This window comes from Anolis carolinensis, chromosome 2 (assembly GCF_035594765.1).
Source record: "Anolis carolinensis isolate JA03-04 chromosome 2, rAnoCar3.1.pri, whole genome shotgun sequence".
Classification (NCBI taxonomy): Eukaryota; Metazoa; Chordata; class Lepidosauria; order Squamata; family Dactyloidae; genus Anolis; species Anolis carolinensis.
In genome coordinates, this window is record NC_085842.1 from 229340370 (window position 1) to 229361541 (window position 21172).

Below are 21172 nucleotides of genomic sequence, written 5' to 3' on the forward strand. Positions count from 1 at the left end.
CTGTGTATTTCTCTCTGTTGAAATTAAACATATACCAGAATGTTTAAGGAAGCAACCTAGACCAGTTAACTGAAATACTTAATCAGTCTTGCAGAAATAATTTGCAAAATGGCATTCATCTACAGGAGCTTTTGCAACACCTAAGAGAACAACATAGAAAAATACTTACTGTCTTTCCATGCTTGCTATTTCTTGATTGTCTTCCTTCACCTAAAAATAATCAATTAATTAACAATAAATTAATGAGCCCTCGGACTAGTTTGGCTCTGCTCCATGAAAGGGGATGCTTCGATCATGTCCACCCGTATAGTTACTCAAATCTAATGTGCACCTCAATTATTAAAACCCTGAAACCACAAAAAGTATTTGTTGCTGAATGTAATGCACAACAGCAAAAAGTGCCCTCTTTGTACTCTGGCCAAAAAAGGTGTGTATTATTGTTGCTGCCAGTTTAGAATTCCTTTGTTCTAAACAACTGTGTTAAAACACCAAGACTTTCAGCAATGGAAAAGAAACCAGAGGGTGCATCTATGCTGTAGAATGAATCCACTTTAATTGCCTTGGGTCAATGCTATGGAATCTTGAGGCTGTAGTTTGACAAGGCCTCGAGCCTTCTCTGCCAAACAATGCTGATGCCTCATCAATGCATAGCACTGAGCCCTGGCCATTAAATTAGAGAAGATGTCCCTCAAAGATGAGCTCCAGATGCACCTCCTGAAGCAGATTTCCCTTTTGCTTTGGTTCAGCACTAAGATTACTGTACGGCGCGAATCTAATGAGCACCCCAATTTTGGCAAGGTTGTTTAGCCAAAAAAAGGTAAGCATTAGATTTGAGGAAACATGGTATTTTGAAATAACCATGCATTTAGTAATTCAATTCATCCAGATGAGTGAGTGCTTCAATGAGTGAGTGAAAGTTTCTATGTCAGCAATGGCCCTGTTCCATTTGCCACGACTACTGTAAGTCAGAAACTCAAAGTGGGAAGGGACCTTGAAGAACTCTTATTTTCAGGTTTTTCAATATTTTTTTCGTGTCAGGAGCGGCTTGAGAATCTGCAAGTAGCTTCTGGTGTGAGAGAATTGGCCGTCTGCAAGGATGTTGCCCAGGGGATGCCTGGATGTTTTTGATGTTTTTACCATCCTTGTGGGAGGCTTCTCTCAGGTCTCCGCATGGAGCTGGAACTGATAGAGGGAGCTCATCTGCGCTCTCCCCAGGTTGGATTCGAACCTGGCAGCCTTCAGGTCAGCAACCCAACCTTCAAGTCACAAAGCTTTAACCCACTACGCCACTGGGGGGCTCCAGTTTGTCAAATCATCCTTTAACAACACTTATGTGGGGAAAGGTTCCAATTCAGCACCATCAGTTTCCTCCCCTACCTGTTTTAATAATCTCTCTCTCTCTTCTTGGGGAGATCCCATATTTTTATCTTCCAAAATCATTTGATTTCGATGTTCTTCAAGACCATGAAGCTTTTCATACAGCTGTAGAGCCTCTTGTTTAACCTGGGAATGTGCTATTTCCTGAAGAGACAAATATTGGATAATGACATTTCTACACGTATAAAACATTTCATCAGTTATTCCCATATTCTTGGCTAATCTTTTGGGGAAAGGCACAAGTGTCAGCTGTGAGTGTATCCTGCAAAAAGGAGGAGGAGCCACAGCCGAAAAGGAAGCAGGGATCAAAGCTTATATTGGAAGGATCACTTCACAATTTTCTTTCTTATATGCATGCTATTTTATCCGCAAATATTAAGAGACATTCATTTATTGATTCTCCATTCCTGCATGGGCTAACACACAATTTTAAGGGTAGGATTAATGCTACTTTCCCCAACTGTAATTCCTGCCATGTTCCAGTCTGTTCTATGTATGTATGAGGGAGGGAGGAAGGGGCCCCAAAACGTATTGAGCTACATTATGAGTCTGCACTTCCATATTATGCAGTTCAATGCAGTTAAATTGCATTTGGAGCCAGGGAAGGAGAGAATATCTTCTTGATCACAACTGAAGTTTTTTTGTTTTTTTCTAAACATGGTTGAGCCATGGGAAGAATGTAGAGAAGGAGCAGAGGTATTGTTTGGAGAGGTTATATGAGCCATTTATCGGCCATGGGCATGAGATTCTCCATCTCTGATCAAAACAATATGGGTTGTAACAACTGCAAATTATTGTGCACTGAAACTAAAACGAATTCTACAGATAGATGTTGAAATAATTCCTTTGCTCTTGGAGGAAAGGAAGAAGTGAGATTGGTTTCTTTTGTGTTTCTTATTCTTTTATTAGTTTCTTTTTTGTTTAAATTATCTTTTGAAGTTTTGTGATAGTTTCATTTTACTGTTTTGCAGAGAAGAAGCAATTCTGGTGAGTCCTGGGGTAATTGTGCTCTTCCCTCCAGACCTACAACAGACTACACCCCACACTGTTGCTAAAAAGATGTGGCAAAGCACATTGACACATTTTAGCAACAGAATGGGAAAATCATTTAAAACAAGCATTTAGAAATCTGGTGGTGTGATTCACTGCCACATTTCTCCCACTCCTTGTCTATGCTAATAATGACAGTTGTTCATTAATACTCAGCAGCCAGCCAAAAAGAATTGAATAGAATGAAATAATGGCACAGGATTTAGCCATATTTTATAAAATCAACAGCCAAAATACTCAAGACAGATTTTTTACCCATTATCAGATACAAATATCCCCTCCATTTTCATAGAATTCATAATCAAATTGAGAACATAAGTATGTCATGCCATACATACTCCTTCTAGCGCTTGTTCTTTCATATTCAAAGCATCCAGTTCTTGCTGTAAAGCAGATAATTCCTAAGAAAATAAATTAAATTAATATCCAATGTTAATAAAAACTATCACATGTAAACACAAAACAAAGAGGAAAGAAACAAAGTATTTGGGAACTGGGTCTTTTTCAGATAGCTCGGCCAAGACCACACTACCCTACGAAAAAGGTGAGCAGATTTGCAGTCTGGCCAATGGGCGCCCCATTTTTAATGAGGATCCTGCCTGTTGAAATAAGATGCCCTTGGAGATGTCTGCCTTTGAAGAAGATAATAAAGGAAACTTAGGACTGGTAATAAGGACTCTTTTGGTGTACTGTCTAGAATGCAGAATAACCTTGGCAACCTTCTCTGCTTGTTCTACCTTTTACGGGATTCTTGCAGATAGAAAAATGAAGAATATTTGCAGGAAACATCTAGGAACATAAGAAATAAAATCTGTAGTTCCGCTGTGAAGCTAGATCCTGCTCCTGTTCCAAAAGTCCACATGGGAACCGTTAAGGAATGACTGACTGTCTCCTTCCCATCTGCAACTTCTGCCAGAGCCAGTCTCAAGTTCCTTCCAACCTAATTGAACTAAATTTTGAGTGTAAGAGGACATCCACACTGATGATATCCACTGTAGTTGGTCATAACTCCTTGAAATCCATGAGATTAAAATCTGCTTAATTTGGTTGACTGGGGAAATTTTTGTAGACTTCCCTTTTTGAGATTTCGTATTACTGTGTTGACTGAAAGTAGCTCCTTTCCATTTCATGAATTGTTAAATTGCATTGGGGCATCTGAAGATATAATTCACAACATCCATATGAAAGTTCACCTGTAAAAGTTTTTCATTTGCCATTTTTGTCTCCATGTATTTCACTTGATCTTCTTCAGACATATTTTTGATGATGTTTTCTGCTGCCTGCTTTTCCTGCTGGATGTCATCTTCCACAGCCTGAATGAGCTTTTCTTTGCTGCAGCAAAAGAACACACCGTTTGCAAATCTGATTCAATATTACAGTTGTTTTAAATTCAAGCCTCTGCTTTAATTTTGACACAGGCATATTAAACCAGTTGAAAGAAATGAAATCAGAACAGAGCGACAAAGCAGAGAAAGCATATAAAGACACAAAATGAAGATGAAATCAAAATAACCCTTTAAAAATAAAGTATTTTAGACTAAATCCTCGCATAACAAGCACAATGTCTGCTTTTGGAAGCTTATTTAGAATTTCATCTGCTTCAGAGACACTTCAAAGGAAAACTAGTCAGTCAATTAATAGCATAACAGACACATTGATATATCCACATGTCCCATTCCTTTTACTACTGCTGCTTCCAATCTTTGCACTTATATTAGTAACACAGGATTGTTTAGACAAGAAAAAGGAAAGGCAGCTCAACATTCTCAGGGTGGAGAGGAGGAGGGAGAGAATTACAGAAAGATGAATTATGGCAACCCTTGAGCTGACTTCAAACTGAAATAACAGGAACCTTTTGTCCCAAAAGCAGGGAAAAAAAACCCCATTTCCATTATTTGACTTTGTTAAAGTCATAAATGAACTTACAACAAAAATTACCCCACCAATGCAAAAAGTTTTACATTCTCAACATAAAACTTTAAGGAAAATTAAACATTGAGAAAAACATATGATTGCCGTTCCATATTCACAGATTCCCATATTCACAGATTCTCCATCTATGGATTAAATTGGTTATGGGTTGAATTTTTTTAATCCAAAAGGCAAACCTTGATTTTTCCATTTTATATAAGGGACACTACTTTACTACACTATTGTATATTATAAGAGTTGAGCATCTACAGATTTTGGGATTCAGGGAAGCCTTGAATCAAATCCCAGAGGATACCAAAGGCCCACTGTACTTCTTAAAATTGCAACTATCAATTATAAATAGAACATACAAAATGGGGGTGACAGCACATTAAAAACCACATGTTAAAACTAAAATAGCAAACACAATTTGGCCAAGTTTATAGCAGGTACAGCGATGTCCCGTCACCAATGTACTGCATACACCCATTTACGTATACCTCTTGTAGAAATTGAAGCCAGGTTTGGGGACCAAAATTATGCATTTTGATATGACCCAGGAATAACTTGAGGGCCATTTTGCCCATTCAGGCATTCAAAACGGCCAGAAGCAGCACCATGATGGAGAGATTAGAGAAGGACAGTGTTTCTAATAGGTTTTCCCAGGACTTGTCTTTCACCACTCCATTCAGAACCCTCCAAAAAGGGTTCCTTTTTTTGATAAAAGTTAAGATACAGTAGTCATAATGATCCATGGATATGTTGACCCAGAGTTTTTGTGTTGCTTTTTAGACAAAAATTTTGAGAGTTATACATGAGTATATACGGTGGAATAATGAACTGAATGTAAAAAAAAATAAATCCCCAGTATGACATTAGAGCATACTTTGATCCCCAAAAGACCTATTCATGGGACGAATTGAATGTAGATAAAAATATATATTCAGAATGAAAGCCATATACATATAATATTCACATGCTAAGCCTTTGCCATTTATTTTGTACTCTGCATTCAGCAAGACACATGTTTGCACAAAATTACTAAAGCAAAGGTGGGAACTGGATAACTGGTGTGATTCGAACTAACATCCTAAATACCAGAAGACACTTTATATGTTTTTTGTTTTGAAGAAGCCTCTGAGAAATAGTAGAAATAGTAGGTAGCTTAAAATGGTAAAGCACTGCAGAACATTGAAAGGGGAAACATTCTGGTGCCAAAATAACAGCATTTCCTTATACAGGTCACACCCTCGTGATCTAGTCTGTCCACAGTTGGTAGTTGCTGAAACATTTTCCCCTGAACTTTGATCAAAAGTCAAGCCTATTCATTCTATCTTATGCAGGTATGTCAAGTTTTATAGACTATACCTATTGTGATGAGGCTGATGTTTTTTATTGGCATTGGTAACTTTGTTGGCATAACTGTACCTTAGCAACTTATATCCATTATACATTCTGCTTTAATGGAAACTTTAAGAGTAGTTTACTATGCTCACTACCCACACCCAATCTCAACTTTGTTTCATGGAAAGGACCTGATTCTGTCTGATTGGCTGAAAGCCTATTAAATTATAGACAGTCATAGCATATTACCCAGTCTAGTCAATCTTTTGCTAAAGCCATCATGCACTTCTTATTTTAAACCACCTGATGGGTAATTGGGTACAAAGGGTAAAAAACAAGGAAACCCGCAGCACATTTTTAATCCCTTTATTTTCCACAGGAAACTCACAAATAAGGATTTGATCTTCTAGAGGAAAATTGAGGTAAGAAATTTTGTAAACTGATGATACCTTGTTTCATAATCCAGTTATATTTAAATTAGATCAAATAGGCTTGAATCCTGCTGGCTAGCCCAGAATAAAGTAGAGATGGTGAAACAATTTTTAAATAATGAGTTAGCACTTTGGTAAGTCCCAGTGATTCAATGGATCTACTCTGGTTGGAAGTACAGTAGAGTCTTGCTTATCCAAGCTCCGCTTATCCAAGGTTTTGTATTATCCAAGGCAGTTTGCCTTTTAGTAGTCGATGTTTTTGTAGTCAATTTTTCAATAAATTGCGACATTTTGGTGCTAAATTCATAAATACAGTAATTATTACATAATGTTATCATGTACTGAACTGCTTTTTCTATCCATTTGTTGTAAAGCATGATGTTTTGGTGCTTAATTTGTAAAATTATAACATAATTTGATGTTGAATAGGCTTTTCCTTAATCTCTCCTTATTATCCAACATTTTCGCTTATCCAATGTTCTGCCGGCCCGTTTATGTTGGATAAGTGAGACTCTACTGTAGAAACAAAATTCCGATCCTTATAGACTTTAACAAAATTTGGGAAATCTGTGGAGCCATTTCCTACCTTGTGAGTGACATATTTTGATTTTTGAAAAATGGCGTATTTTATGGTTTTACAATAAATGGACTTTTGAACCATTCTTAAATAATAGAAGAAAATCTGAAACCGAAGAATTTTTACTTGATTTTTCAAAGTATTTATGAACAAAACAAAAAATGTAAGATGTTTTAAGAATAATCCTACAGAAACCTGGGTTTTGTCTGTCATCAATGTACACTTGTTACACATTTTTACTTTTATGCCTATTAAGATTTATTAAATTTTCTCAATAAAGCAGGACCATATTAACCTTATTATTATAATGAGGCACAAGAACATAGGAAGTCATGTTGGATGAGATCAAAGCCAGTCTAGTCCAGCATTTTGTTCAATGTCCAACAAATTGTGCATTAAAAGTCCACAACACAAATGAAATGGTGGCTACCTCTTTTTGCTTCTGGAGCAGAAAACAATATTTTCAATCATGTATAAGAGCCTGTTCTTTGACCGCTGAAGGTTAAGAAATACTCCCGGAAAGAAGGAAGGAAGGAAGGAAGGAAGGAAGGGAGGGAGGGAGGGAGGGAGGGAGGGAGGGAGGGAGGGAGGGAGGGAAGAATGTAATGGAAAGAAAAGGAAACATTTGCTGTGACTATATTTGATATTAGAAGCAAAATAATTTCACCTAAACATTAGGCACAACTTATTTACCGTAAGATTTGTTCAACAGCGGATGGACTGCATTGGCAGGTGGTGCTGAAGTCTTTAAACAGAGGTTAGATTTGAATGTTTTACAAGTATCGTACCATTGCATTTCTGAATGATAGTGGATTGAAATAGATGGTTCTATTGTCCTTTCTAATTCTAAGATTCTATGAGTCTATGTAAGACATAGAAGCTCAGCAGAATTAATAGAAAACAAGAAAATTTGCACAAAGCATGGGTTTTGTGCCTTTAGCTTATATCCATTCCAGTGTAAAACCAGAGAGAGATCCACGATATAGGTAGTACAAAGGAACATCTGGCTCACCTTGGATGGGAGCATATTCCAGTGCAGTATGCATTTATTTTGGGATGCTTCACAAAATTAGAAAGGGCCATTATTTTGGGTGCTCTTTTTATTTTGCCGTGTTCTGGAAGGATATGGCTTCTGGGGGTGAAATGGGTTTTGGACAACCGGCAGGTTGTTGAGGACAAATTCAGTACATTTTCTCTTGAGTCAGAATCCAGTAACAAGGGAAGTCCATAACAATGTTACACTTCCCAAGCAGATCTGCATCACAATTTGAGGCCAGTGTACAAGAGTGGCGTGGCAAGATAGAATTGCTTTAAATTAGAAAGATTTAAGTTTTTAAAGTAAGAGCAGTTAACAAATGGCACAGCTTGCTTAGAGAATTTGTAGACTTCTGTAAGCCTAAGATTTTTATGAGCATGTTATAAGCACAATCCTGAATGTTTTGGCTGTTTCAATGGAATTTATTTTCACAGAATGCAGAGTATAAGGAAATGACTTGGAAAGGATTACATTCTTCCAATGTGATTGATTGTTATCCTACTGGAGGTAGTAATCCTGTATGAGAAGTATCAAAATTACCCTGGACTAGAGAGTCACGACACATTAGTCAATTTGTCGGCCATTTGCTGCAACAGTACGATTTCACTCGAGTTGTTTTGATGATTTGCAGTACCAGAGTGTTACATTAAATAACAACACTACTTATATTTTGCAGTATATTCATTAATTATTGGATCTCTGAGATGACTCTTCTGTGGTTCTCTCTTTTGCAATAAATTATCTATTTTAAATCTGTTTTCCTATACCGCACACTAGCATTACATCCTTAAGTATGTTCCTCAATGGAAATAACTTCTGAACAAACATCTTTAGAACTCGGTTGTGATAGTACCTGCAAGACATGCATTAATTAGTTCAAACCATGAAGTATGGGCAATCATATCTCCTCCGAAATACCACAGTATGCAGCCATTAGTACTTCTCAGGGATGACTACCTTATATAAATAATTCATTATATAAGGAAATAGGGAAAATGCATGTTTTCACGCTTAAAAATGATGGCTCCACTGTCCAGGTTTAAACTGACATCAAAAGATGTGTACATGCCAGGCTCAGCTAAATAGTGAAGTTTTAAAATCTGTTTTAGATGCCAGTTTTTTTCCAGTTAATCTTAGGCTAAAGAATCAAACTTTTAAATTCTTTTAAAATTTCAGGAAGATTTTGCAATGTGAAAATGGGAGCTGACCAAAGTATATCAATGTGATCTCTTTTGTGAATAAAAGCATTACTTAAGATTGTGCCCCTGCAACTTTTAAAGTCTCAGAACACAAGGTGACATTATCTTTTGTATATGCACAAGATGCCCGTATAATGACAAGATGGTATTCTGAGGTGTCTTTGCAGCATGAACTATACATAATTCAGATTTTATTTATTGTATTTATTGAAAACAATTAAACTGTTGATTCATTTGATATTGCAATCAAACTCTGATACCCTTTAAGACTACAATATGACCCAGACAAAACCATAGACAAACAATAGCTTTGACTACCTATTTATTATCATACTGACTCTGAATGTCTGCTAATATTCAACTGAAAACCTGTATCTAATATTCCAAATTGACAGATTTCAAACATGAAGCTTCCTTGGCTCTTGATACTGAACACAACTCTTTTTGTACATTCAGTTGTTACTGAAAACCAAAATATTTCTCCAACGGTAAGTTTATGTCATATAGTATGTAGCCTTTGGCTTTCACAGTTAGTGCTTCCACTCCCCTCTCCCTTGCATGTATGCCAAACTGATCTTAACTCTTTGCAAAAAAAAAAAAAAGGCAAAGTGTATGGAGCTGGAATAAACTGTACCACTGATGCATTGAGTCTCCCTGGGGAGGGTAGAATATAAATATAGTTTTTATTATTTATTATTTTAGCAGATGGACAAAATTAAACACGACACAAAAGTATATCAAGGAAGCCTCACTAGTGACCATCAACATAGAATGTGAGCACAAATTAGTCTGCAAATTAAGAGACAGTTTATCACACATTCCCCCTTTTTTGCCTTATTTCTATCCTGCCTTTCTCTATCCCGAAGGGGACTCAAGGCAGCTTAGGAAGGGATATATGTCATTAAAGAAGTCAAAACCAGAATAATTAAACAATGAAGTGTGGCATCCAAGCAAGCTTTATATTATGACTGTAATCCTGGTAAAATAATTGTTTTAGACGTTCTTCTCCCTTTAGTACCATTAAATAATTATTTTGTAATTATGGTAGGAACTGAATACAACTTCTACCTTGCATTATACGTACATGTGTAAGGTTAGAGTTCCTTATAGTTGAGTTTAACAGTACAGTAGAGTCTCACTTATCCAAGCTAAACGGACCAGCAGAAGCTTGGATAAGCGAATATCTTGGATAATAAGGAGGGATTAAGGAAAAGCCTATTAAACATCAAATTAAGTTATGATTTTACAAATTAATCACCAAAACATCATGTTATACAACAAATTGGACAGAAAAAGTAGTTCAATACGCAGTAATGTTATGTTGTAATTATTGTATTTACGAATTTAGCACCAAAATATCACGATATATTGACTACAAAAATGGCTTGGATAATCCAGAAGCTTGTATTTGTCACATGAGCTCAAAATTTTAAAGAAGAGTAGCAAGTTTATTTTCCTGCAACCTCAATGATCTCTTCAGCCTCAACTTCTTTCATAGATTAATCTTTTAAAAGGCTCTAAAATATTAACCATAAAACCAACCAGCCAGTTACCAGGCTGACAAGGTTATATCTCGGGGGCTGAGGGTGAAGCACTGTGGAGGGTCTTCCCCTTCCCTGCCCATGACTTGCCTGGCAGCACAGATAGGACTGTGAAACAGCGAATGGGCTGCCAGCCGCATGCTGCCAGTTACTTGGCTAGTAGGTACTCCGCACCTGGCTGGCTGGGGTTCCCAATTCTGGTTGGGTAGCTAGGTATTTAGCTAGATGTCAGAACAGGCTCGGGTAGTTTGCCCCACCTACCTTCCCCATGTATCATTGTATTTCATGTTATATTGCCTAATTTGTACCAACTTTGAGAGGTGGTTGGCATTGGTCTTAGGCCCCTTCCAGACTGCCCCTATATCCATGCCTGGTGTGGTTTTATATGCGGTGTCATCTCACACCTGGGCATATAATATAATCTCATTTTGTGTTGTAAGCCACTTTTGTTTCTTTTTAAATACCAGGGTATTGAACACAAGCATTGATCTAACGCTTACATTATCCAAGTGAAACCTTCTCAGTCAAGTTCAAATAGCACAAATGTGTGTGCTTGCGTGAAGGGGGAACGGGTCACTTCTTTCGCAGGGCCCTTCCACACAGCCCTATATCCCAGAATATCAAGGCAGAAAATCCCACAATATCTGCTTTGAACTGGGTTATCTAAGTCCACGTTGCCATATATTCCAGTTCAAGGCAGATAATGTGGGATTTTATTCAGCTGTGTGGAAGAAGCCTCAGTTTCAGTCACAGGAACAGTTTCAGTTTCACTGGATTCTTCCAATTAAATCTGTATTTTTAGTAAAGGTTTTCATGACAATCTGTAATTACAGGAGATGCATCCCTGATTTTCTATTCTATTTTCATAATTATCTTCTTCCTCTTCCTTTCACAGGTCAAGAGCATGAAATCTGCAAAATCTAATTTCTCTCTCCCTTCTGATCAAAACAAAAACATATCTGTATTACATCTCAATTATAGAAACATTACTCTAAATAAGAATGAAATAACATTCCTTCACAAGCATATTGATACCATAGAACTATACTTGAGCAATAACACCATTGCTGTTCTACGTAATTGCAGCTTTGATGGGCTTTCAAAACTAGCAATTCTGGATCTCAGTAATAATTCTATTGCAATAGTAGAGCAAGCAGCATTTTCTGGTTTAAACAAACTAACAGCATTGTATCTTCAGAATAATAAAATTGAACAAATTGAGCCTAATACTTTTGCATTACTAGGGAGCTTGAAGATCTTGAATCTACAAAATAACTACCTGGCCTATTTGGATATTAAAATACCACTTAGTTTAAACAGGATTGCATTAAGTGCAAACCCATGGAGTTGTTCATGTGACCTCTTCAGATTTCAGAATTGGCTGAATAACACCAATGCAACTATGGGTAAGTGTTAACAAATGTCTAGGACTTTGAATTTACTTTTTAATGTACACTTGATTTCAATTTGTAGGGTATTGCATAGACTTCAGTGGCATCCAACTGTAGAAATTTTCAATTTTCTCAATTTGATATCAGTAGTCAAAATCCAAGAAGTGTTATCAATAAAAAACATGAAAAATATAAGAGTGAGCAAATTCATATGCAATACAACGTAATCTCTTCTAAACACGTCAGCTTCAACCAGCAACAAAAGTGGCTTGTTTTTAACTAACCAACTTATTTTAATATGGATCAGTGAATTATACAAATCATAACAAGCTTTTTAAAAAAACCTCATACACCTTTAAACACTATCAAGAATCATTCAGCCAGCAATGTAGGAGGAGAGCACATGAGCCTAAAGCAGTGGTTCTCAACCTGTAGGCCCCCAGATGTTTTGCCCTTCAACTTTCAGAAATCCTAACAGCTGGCAAACTGGCTGGGATTCCTGGGAGTTCTAGGCCAAAACACTTGGGGGCCCACAGGTTGAGAACCACTGGCCTAAAGTCTTGCTCAAGCTTGTTTCAGATAATGCATAAATCAGAGGTGAAAACATGTCCTACTCAACACTACTGGACTTTAGTTGTAAATTATGATGCTTTCTCAGTCTGGCAACATCTGAAAGACTATGGGCGCATCTACAACTGTATAATTCATGCAGTTTAACACCACTTAACTGCCTTCGTTCAATGCTGTGCAATCATGGTGGTCATAGTTTTCCAAGATCTTAATTCTTTAGTGTAGATGCACCCTATATGATTCACATCCAAGTGCTAAATTATAGTTTAGCATACAGCCCAGTCTGTTTAAAAAAATACCTATTGGTGCAATGGATTTGACGTGATTTTAAAAACGGGCTAAACTATAAACCAGAAATATGCCCAGGATATTATTTTTCTATAAAACTAGTCTAGTTTTGTGTACAGAGATTTACTCCATTGAGTTCATTAGCGCTCTCTCCGAAGTATACAAATTTAAGACTATAAGCTAAGATTTTGGTTAAAGAGACAAATACTTTGGTAAGGTATGTTTGATAATATTGCTGATACTGATAACTAGTTCAAAGTAATAACTGGCAATATAGCAGGAAACCTAATTTTGATTTAACAGTTTATTGAACCAGCTCCAAGATAATACTATTAGCCTGTGAAAAACATTTAATATATATTGAAAGTGGCAGTTAAAACAGAAGATTACTTCTATTGAAGCTATGACAGCTGGTGCTGACCATGCTTAATGTTCTCAAAAACAGTATGTATAAATATGAGCAGAGACAAACAAATTGACTTAATTTATTGGCTTTCTCTGAAGAGGATTATCAAAACGTGTTTTCTTCTCTTATCCTTAGATTATTCAGAACTATGCCATTATAACTAGACTAAATGATAGATTCTTTTTCTACTAGTTTCTGTTTTGCTCAGCAAAATTATATTTAAAACAGAAACCACTTTAGAGTAAATTATATACAACGCAAGACTGATCTTTTGAGTCCCTGGCCATTATTGTGCTGTTTGGTGTCATACAAATTATTACAACAATTCTAACTATGTGTACACACCAGGTTCATTGTGTTTAACTGTATACGACAGACACTTTAGTAATGTTTGAAATTGCTTTTCAATTTCTTTATATTTACAGAAAATGAGAACAATACCGTGTGCTCTTCCCCAAAGAGTTTGAAAAATAATCCTATCAAAAGCGCATTTCTACCAAACTGCCAGAAAAGAGAGATAACCGAAGCAACTTCCATATCTTCTGCTTCTATTGTTTCAAGCAATAATACTGAATTGGCTGCATATAATGGTACCGATAAAAAGTCATTATCTTCAGGTACATTTGAGTTTAAGATGCTCTTAACTGCTCATGTATTTTGTGACTGGAGCCATGATTCTGAGAAATAACACTATGCAACAAAATTTGAAACGATTTCTGTTCCAGGTTTGAAAGTGTTATTTCCTGTTTAATTATGCGGTACTTACTTTAAAAGTAGTTGTTATAATCCAAAAACTACATTTTTGAGGCTGCCACAAACTAGGTTGAATTAGTTGATACTCTATGAAATATTCATTGAAAAATTAGAGCAAAATGTGCTTGCTGCAGGATGTCCCGCAGAAAACAAGTTTTTGCATTTTAATAAACTTTTCCCATTTTTAATGATATAACCAATTAGAAAATTACATTTATAACATAGGAACAAAAATTGTGTTAGAGTGTAATAGCATAGGTTTTGAAGAAATGTTAACTGTTTATGTTTACATAACATTTATTCAAAAGAAAGAGGTATTTAAGGAAATATTTCTTTCAAAAAGATCGAAAGTAAAATTTACAACTTTTTTGGAAAAATTACTTCTGAAGGAAGAATTTGGAATCTTTTTTATTTATTTACAACATTTCTACCCCGCCTTTCTCACTCGAGGGGACTCAAGGTGGCTTAAACTGGGAATAATAATAATAATAATAATAACAATAATAATTTTATTTTTATATCCCGCTCCCATCTCCCCCAGGGGGACTCGGGGCAGCTCACATGGGGACAAGCCCAATATCAACATACATTAAAACAATCATTAATTAAAACCAATATAAACATAAAACCATATAAACAGTATAAACAGTATAAAACATAAACATATCGTCATCTGAGTCTGAGCATAGTGCAAAATATAAGATATAGAGGGAAAAATTATACCGACTCCACGTAAGGCAAAATTCAATGCCAATAATACCATACACAATAAGAAAAAAACCCATAAAGCATTTAAAGGCACTTAAACAGTTAAAACACTTATATGATAGTTGCTAGGAGGCCACTCCCGTCAACTTATAGTGACCCCGTGAATTTCATAGTTTTCTTAGGTTTTGTCAGTTCATTCCCCTGAAATATAGCATACAGCACCCAGTATATATTTGAAGTCCTCCATCCTGCTACTAAACAAGGCTGACTGTATACTCTCACATAGTCATTTAAATGCTGAAAGTATCATAGCCTGAGATATATTATCAACATAATGTTTGATCTGGATTTTAAAACATGTGATCTATCAAAATTATTATGTACTTTGCAAAAACTATAAAAAAAACCTCTCTGAGAATAGCCCATCATTGGGAATTCTATAATGCAAGACACTGTATAGAGTGTATACTGTAAATACACATATTTTCAAACTTCAGACTACCCAAGTTAATACTGAGATTTTGGTTGCTTGGAAATTCAGATTGATCTCTTAAACATATTTCTGCTATAATCTCAGAAGAGCCTCACTTCATGAAATTCATCCAGGATCTCACTGAATTTGAGGAATTATAAACATGCATCCTTGTCAATATTATTTATAATATGTGCAGTGTTGAACCTAAGCTCTGATTTGAAAATATTAGTAGGCAAATATACTAAAATTGGTATTTCCTACGGGACAAAGGAGAAAAGAAATGAAATTCTACTCGTACGTAGGATTTCATAGCACTGGGCCAAGGCAGTTAAAGTGGCATCTAACTGCATTAATTCAACAGTGTAGATGGACCCTGAGCCAAGACATCAATGAATGCCCTTCAAAGTCAGCACACTTTGCAGAGGTGAGGGGGAAATAGTCAAAGATTATTAAACTGTTTTTTATTTATTTTAACATACAGATTTTAAGCCTCCTGGGAAAAGCTGGACCTTTTTGATGGGTGTCCTAGTATTCATTGTTGGCACAACGTTATTGATAGTTATTGTCATCAAGTCTCCAGCATGGTACCGATATTTGATTAGCTATAATCACAGCCGACTGGATGAGGATGAACCCGAGATGTTTGAAGAAACATTCACGTCTCATATTTCTACACTCCCACAGATGCCAGATGTCAATGAACAAGAATCTGTAGTAGTTTATGAGCAATTTCACACATTTGTTCCCGAAGATGATGAATATATTGAAGACAAATACATTGATTCATGAATATTATAAATATGAACCTCACTCCTCTGTCATGAAAGATAAGCAGAGCGCTATTGTAGTTGGGAGTTCTATAAACTATAGAGCTAAAACTAATTTACCCCTGCTTGTTTTTAATCAAGAAATAGATATTAAATGCTGGTGTATGGTTTCCTTGTGAAGAAAAACAACTACTCAGTACCATGTTGGTGGAGCATGTAGCTTTTGCTATACAAATTAATGCATTTTCTTTGAGTAGAAAAACATCCTTTTGTATTTCAGCAGGAAAAATAAGTGTTCATTGTGCACAGCAAATCACATTATGCAAGTCTTTAAATATGTTTGCTTTACAAGCTTCAAAAGTTACTAACAGTGATGGAGAAATGAAATTTCCCAGATCTGACCAGAGAACAATATTTAACTTTTTCAAGTTTTTTAAAAATAATTTTGTTTTTGTCATACTGTAAAAACACAATATTAAAAAGTTCATATTTGTCTGCAAAATGTGTCTCCTTATAATAAATAAATAAGCTCTAAAGGAGGCATAACTGTTTTTTTTTTTTTTTGGCTTTTATTACAGGCAGTGCCAAAGTTACGAACAAGACAGATACTGGAAGTTTGTTCTTAGATTGAATTTGTATGAAAGTTGGAACAGGTACATTTTAAAGTGTAATTGGATTTTGAATCAATGGATACATACATATAAAATTCACTTTTGGAATTAATGCAGTTGCGAAAGTAGCAACTGTGCCTGAAATTAACATTAACAGCATTTATCTCATAACAGATTAGGTTAATCTAAAATATTGAAAATAAAAGATGCATAATGAATTGCAAAAAGCATATTCTTATTCAATTTATCAGGATTTTAATGTTCTGCACTTTGATGTCATAGAAACCACTGTCTTGCTCTTTATCCTTCTCTTATACATCTCTAAGATCAGGAGATATTTTTAATGTTAGAAAGACAAGTGGACATTGAAATAAGTGCTGCTTCATAATAGCTGTAGTATTTCTAGTGTTAACTATTGTTAAAAAAATCTAAAGCTTGAAGGGACACATATGCCATCAGGTTCCTCAGAACAAATATAAACAAGGACCAGGAAGCAATACTATAACAACATAGGAAACACTGCTATGAAGTCTACAGTTTTGAAATGTTTCATTCAGTTACTTACTTTTGTCTTTCTGTAAATATAATGTCGATTCCTTGGGCTTCACGATCATTTTGTGCTTTCAGCTATTAAAATGACAAAAGCCATCAGTAACTTCATCCTAATAACAGACATATTTCTAGTGCCAATGCAATGGTTGCCATTTCTGTTTTCATTTCTTTTATTCTACTATATTTATTATTACAGCTTATAAGCTATGAACCAGACTGTGATAAATGAATATAAACCAGAAATTGGGGCAATTTCAAATATGACTTGATGGAATGGCTGGTATAGTAAGTAAGTTGTGCATGCAAACAACAGAAACTTCTTTATTAAATGAAGTAACAGATCTCTGCAAACCTTTATTTATACCATGCCCCTGACAGGTTTTGGGGAAAGCTTACAATAAAATAAATTAAAACAAAAAATAAACCCAGTACTTGCATTAAGTCCACTGAAGTTAATGATATTTAAACCAAATACGATGTACGTGAGCCCCTCTGATTTCAATGGAGCTATTTTAAATATGTCCCAACTCTTGTTTGAAACAAAATACTCTAGCCTATCAGCTGTTAGGATTTGTGGGAGTTGAAGTCCAAAACACCGGGAGGTCTGAAGTTTGCCTATGCCTGCTCTATATGATATGCTATTCACCTAAGAATATGTGTAGAGTAGTCTGTTCCTGGGTTCATAAAACCTCAAACTTTTTGTTGTGTGCTTTTAAGGCCTTTCTAATTTATGAAAACTCTAAGCTAAACAAATCACAAGATTTTCTGGGTCTCAGAGCATGTGACTCATCCAAGGTCACACAGTAGGTTTCTACAGCTGAGTGGGGAAAACAGGTTGCGAGAGATGTAGTTCAATGCTGAATTAAGTGAATTCATATATTTCACAATGCATCAGAGGAATCTTTCTATCCAATGTTTGCTTCAATGATAAAATATTTCATTTTTGTATCACTTTTCATTGCCATTTGGGGAGAAATAAATATTGCACTTCCTTTGGGTTGTTATCCAACATTTGTAATATTTGGAGAATTTCACATTTCCTTGAAAGGATTTATAGGATGCCATTTTCAAAATGGTATTTTAGACAACTGTTCCATCTAAAGGGGAAAGCAGGTTCACATTTTTGAGAATTAACTACAAGTTTAAATCGATCAGTGCAAATGCCAGACCAATAATGTGTTGGAGCTTCCTCCTCCTCCCTCCTTCCCAATGCAGCCCTCTATGTTATCAGAAAATCTCTGAGAGATTTTCCAGTCCTGTAGAGCAGGTTTGGGGGATACACATAGGACTGCAGAGGGAATTCTCCCTTTCCAGCTCCATTTTTTTCATGTCAGGAGCGACTTGAGAAACTGCAAGTTGCTTCTGGTGTGAGATAATTGGCCATCTGCAAGAATGTTGTCCAGGGGATGCCCAAATGTTTTTAATGTTTTACCATCCTTGTGGGAGGCTTCTCTCATGTCCCCGCATGGGGACCTGGAGCTGACAGAGGGAGTTCATCCGTGCTTTCCCTGGATTTGAAGCGGCAACCTTCAAGACAGCAGTCTTGCCGGCACAAGGGTTTTTAACCCATTGGGGGCTCATCCAGCTCCATTGAAAGAGTAGTTCAATCAATGAATAACATTGTATCCTGGGCCAAACAGTCCTCTTCTATAGAGTTTAAACACCATCAATGGAAATTTCAAGTAGGAATCATGCAAATGCTCTAGTCATCAGTAGGGTAAAACAGTAATCTTAACACTTACCAAATTATAGTCACTCATTACTTCTTCCATATCGGTATTGGTGTTAAGTTTATCCACCAGCTAAAACAAAACAGAAATCTAATTAATTGTTGCATAACAGTATAATTATATAATGACATAAACGATTGCTACAAAACACTTATAGAGCCTCAAATGTGTGCATGTTAGAAATGGATTAAGGAAGCAATGAGCAAAAACTGATTTTTAAAAATCTATGTGATGCAAATCTGAAGTCAGTATTTTTGAAGCATTCAATCAATATATAAAAAACCATCTATAAAACAAAAACATACCATATTGTAGTCTGCAAGTTGTCCCTGAAAGTCTTTGATCTCACCAGCTAAAGATTCTGCTCTAAAAAGGGAGGAAGGGAAATGTGTTGTTTCTGTTATGTGCCTTCAATTCAACTCTCATATAATGTGACCATCATAGGATTTTCTTGGTAAGATTATTTGGAGAATCATGATTTTACTTTCTACCCTGCCTTTCCCCCCAGTCTGAGACTCAAAAAGGTTTACAAAAAAATGTTACTTCCTTTCTTTATTGCTAACTTACTCTTTTTGCTGAAAAAGTAGTCATTTTGCCCAAGATTGAGTAGATTTCCATTGCTGAAAGAGGATTTGGATCTTCAGGTCCTACCGGTAGTCCAATACTCAAACTGCATGCTAGCTAACCAAAATTTTAATACAATGTACACAAAAATGTGTGTGGCAAACCAATAATTTTAATGAAGACTATCACATTTATAAATTCTAGCTCACCATTTTACTAGACTCACCTTTTTTCATAGGAGAGATAGACAGAATTCTCCTGATTATACATGTCCCTTTCTTTCTGAAGCTTGTTAATTTCTGTAGTAAGCTCACTTATTTTGCTTCTGTTGAAAAATAAGCAGGTGGTCACAATAAGATATGTATTCCAATATTTACACAAGCAATTGGCTTAATGTGTATCACACAATTCTACAGCAATATTACAAAAAAATAACAACCACACAATCTAATCACAATTTAAGACAAAATTAAAAAACAAATAAATAGTAGTATGTGGATATAAAATTAAAACACAGTTAAAATAGAATAAGAATATTCATACAATTCAAATTGCATTTAAAACTAAATATCCTTCCCAGCCCTCAGCACAGCCTCCCCAACAGTGTTCCCATCATGTCTGCTGACGCACAAATGTCTTTGAGGATGGGGCCATCCTGGTCTCTCATGGAAGGGAGTTCCAAAGTCTGGAAACACCCACTGAAATGGCCCTCTCCCTTGTTCCACCAAATGTATTTAAGCAGGTGGTGGCACAGAGAGAAGGTCCTCCCCAGAGGATTCTAACAGGCTCATACAGTCCTTCAAATAACCTAGACCCAAGCTGTATATGATGTTGAAAGAAATGGTTAAGGTCAAAATTATAATGGAATCCACGTTTTATTTGTTGATGCTGCTGAATGATTAACTAGAAAGAAAACATGGAAGATTACAGCAATATATCATAACTGAAATAAGAACTGGGGGAGGCCCTGCTCTCGGTCCCACCTCTGTCACAGGCGTGACTGGTGAGGACGAGACAGGGCCTTCTCAGTGGTAGCCCCTCAGCTATGGAACTCCTTCGATCAGCCTCTTCCCTTTTAGCCTTCAGGAAGAAAATTAAAACATGGCTTTGGGACCAAGCTTTTGGAGAATTTGTAGTGCAATAAATGAACTTTAAATACGTGCAATGATAACTTGGAATGGCCCTGGACTACGACTTTGGATGATGTGATTTTAATAATTGCTGTAACTGTTTTTAATTGTTTAAATTGTTTGGTTTTAATGTGTTTTACCAATTGTCTCTTTTTACGGCATTGAATTGCGCCAACATGTAAAGTCACCCTGAGCCCCCCCCAGGTTAAAAAGGGCAGGGTAGAAATATGGCAAGTAAATAAATAAATAAATAAATCGTCTATGCTCAGAGATGGAAGGAATCAGTTATCCCAATGCAAGAAGAATGGCTGATGAAGATTTGTGAACTGTCTGAGATGAACAAATTGATGATGCTAGTTAAGAAGAAATCCCTGACTAACTTCAAGAAAGATTGGGAATTGTTGGGCACTTTTTTACAGCAACGATAAGAACAAACATCAGTTATTAGATTTATGAATTAGGGGAATAAAAGTAGAAGTGTAGATATATGATATTATCTAAAGAGAGTGGGAAAACAAAGAGTAAAAATCAACAGGCAGTGAAAATGAAGTTTGCAGAAGTTTGTCTAATATGTCTTTATTAGTGTAGGTATCATTTAGGTTAGGGTGATTATTTTAGTTCTTTTTGGATGTAGCAGTTTGTTTTATAAAAATATGGTTTTTGTCTTTTCTATTTTTATTTATTTTTTAAGAAAACTGAGAAAATTATATATTATTATATAACAATAATTATAATAGAGTTCCGGTTATCTGAGCTAAACG

General features: G+C 35.9%; 2 protein-coding genes across 5 annotated transcripts in view; one reads left to right on the plus strand and one right to left on the minus strand.

Moving 5' to 3' along the window:
- Positions 1 to 21172, minus strand: part of ift74 (intraflagellar transport 74) — a 64947-nt gene that overhangs the window by 32969 nt on the left and 10806 nt on the right. For both annotated transcript variants that reach the window (XM_062971866.1, XM_062971865.1), the window contains exons 5-12: positions 19508 to 19606; positions 19023 to 19083; positions 18730 to 18789; positions 17001 to 17062; positions 3621 to 3759; positions 2766 to 2828; positions 1378 to 1521; positions 170 to 210 (exon numbers count right to left, since the gene is read on the minus strand). In XM_062971866.1, coding sequence (XP_062827936.1) covers positions 170 to 210; positions 1378 to 1521; positions 2766 to 2828; positions 3621 to 3759; positions 17001 to 17062; positions 18730 to 18789; positions 19023 to 19083; positions 19508 to 19606 — 669 coding nt within the window. The remainder of the gene's footprint in view (positions 1 to 169; positions 211 to 1377; positions 1522 to 2765; positions 2829 to 3620; positions 3760 to 17000; positions 17063 to 18729; positions 18790 to 19022; positions 19084 to 19507; positions 19607 to 21172) is intronic.
- Positions 5934 to 20679, plus strand: lrrc19 (leucine rich repeat containing 19). Of its 3 annotated transcripts, XM_008103458.3 has the most exons (6): positions 6005 to 6104; positions 7403 to 7447; positions 9321 to 9413; positions 11362 to 11872; positions 13547 to 13738; positions 15539 to 16363. In XM_008103458.3, exons 3-6 carry the CDS (start codon positions 9330 to 9332, stop codon positions 15844 to 15846), a joined length of 1095 nt encoding a protein of 364 aa, XP_008101665.1. In that variant the 5' UTR covers positions 6005 to 6104; positions 7403 to 7447; positions 9321 to 9329; the 3' UTR covers positions 15847 to 16363. The 3 variants fall into 3 exon arrangements, with proteins under 3 accessions (XP_062827937.1, XP_008101667.1, XP_008101665.1); XM_062971867.1 differs by lacking the exon at positions 7403 to 7447 and having other exon boundaries at positions 5934 to 6104; XM_008103460.3 differs by lacking the exons at positions 7403 to 7447; positions 15539 to 16363 and adding an exon at positions 16403 to 20679 and having other exon boundaries at positions 5996 to 6104.

Excerpts from the sequence above, each read along its gene's own strand:
- lrrc19 (XM_062971867.1), top strand. The coding sequence starts at position 9,330 with ATGAAGCTTCCTTGGCTCTTGATACTGAACACAACTCTTTTTGTACAT. Across the intron at positions 9,414-11,361 it reads ACCAAAATATTTCTCCAACG|GTCAAGAGCATGAAATCTGC; the intron begins GTAAGTTTATGT and ends TTCCTTTCACAG. Across the intron at positions 13,739-15,538 it reads TAAAAAGTCATTATCTTCAG|ATTTTAAGCCTCCTGGGAAA; the intron begins GTACATTTGAGT and ends TTTAACATACAG.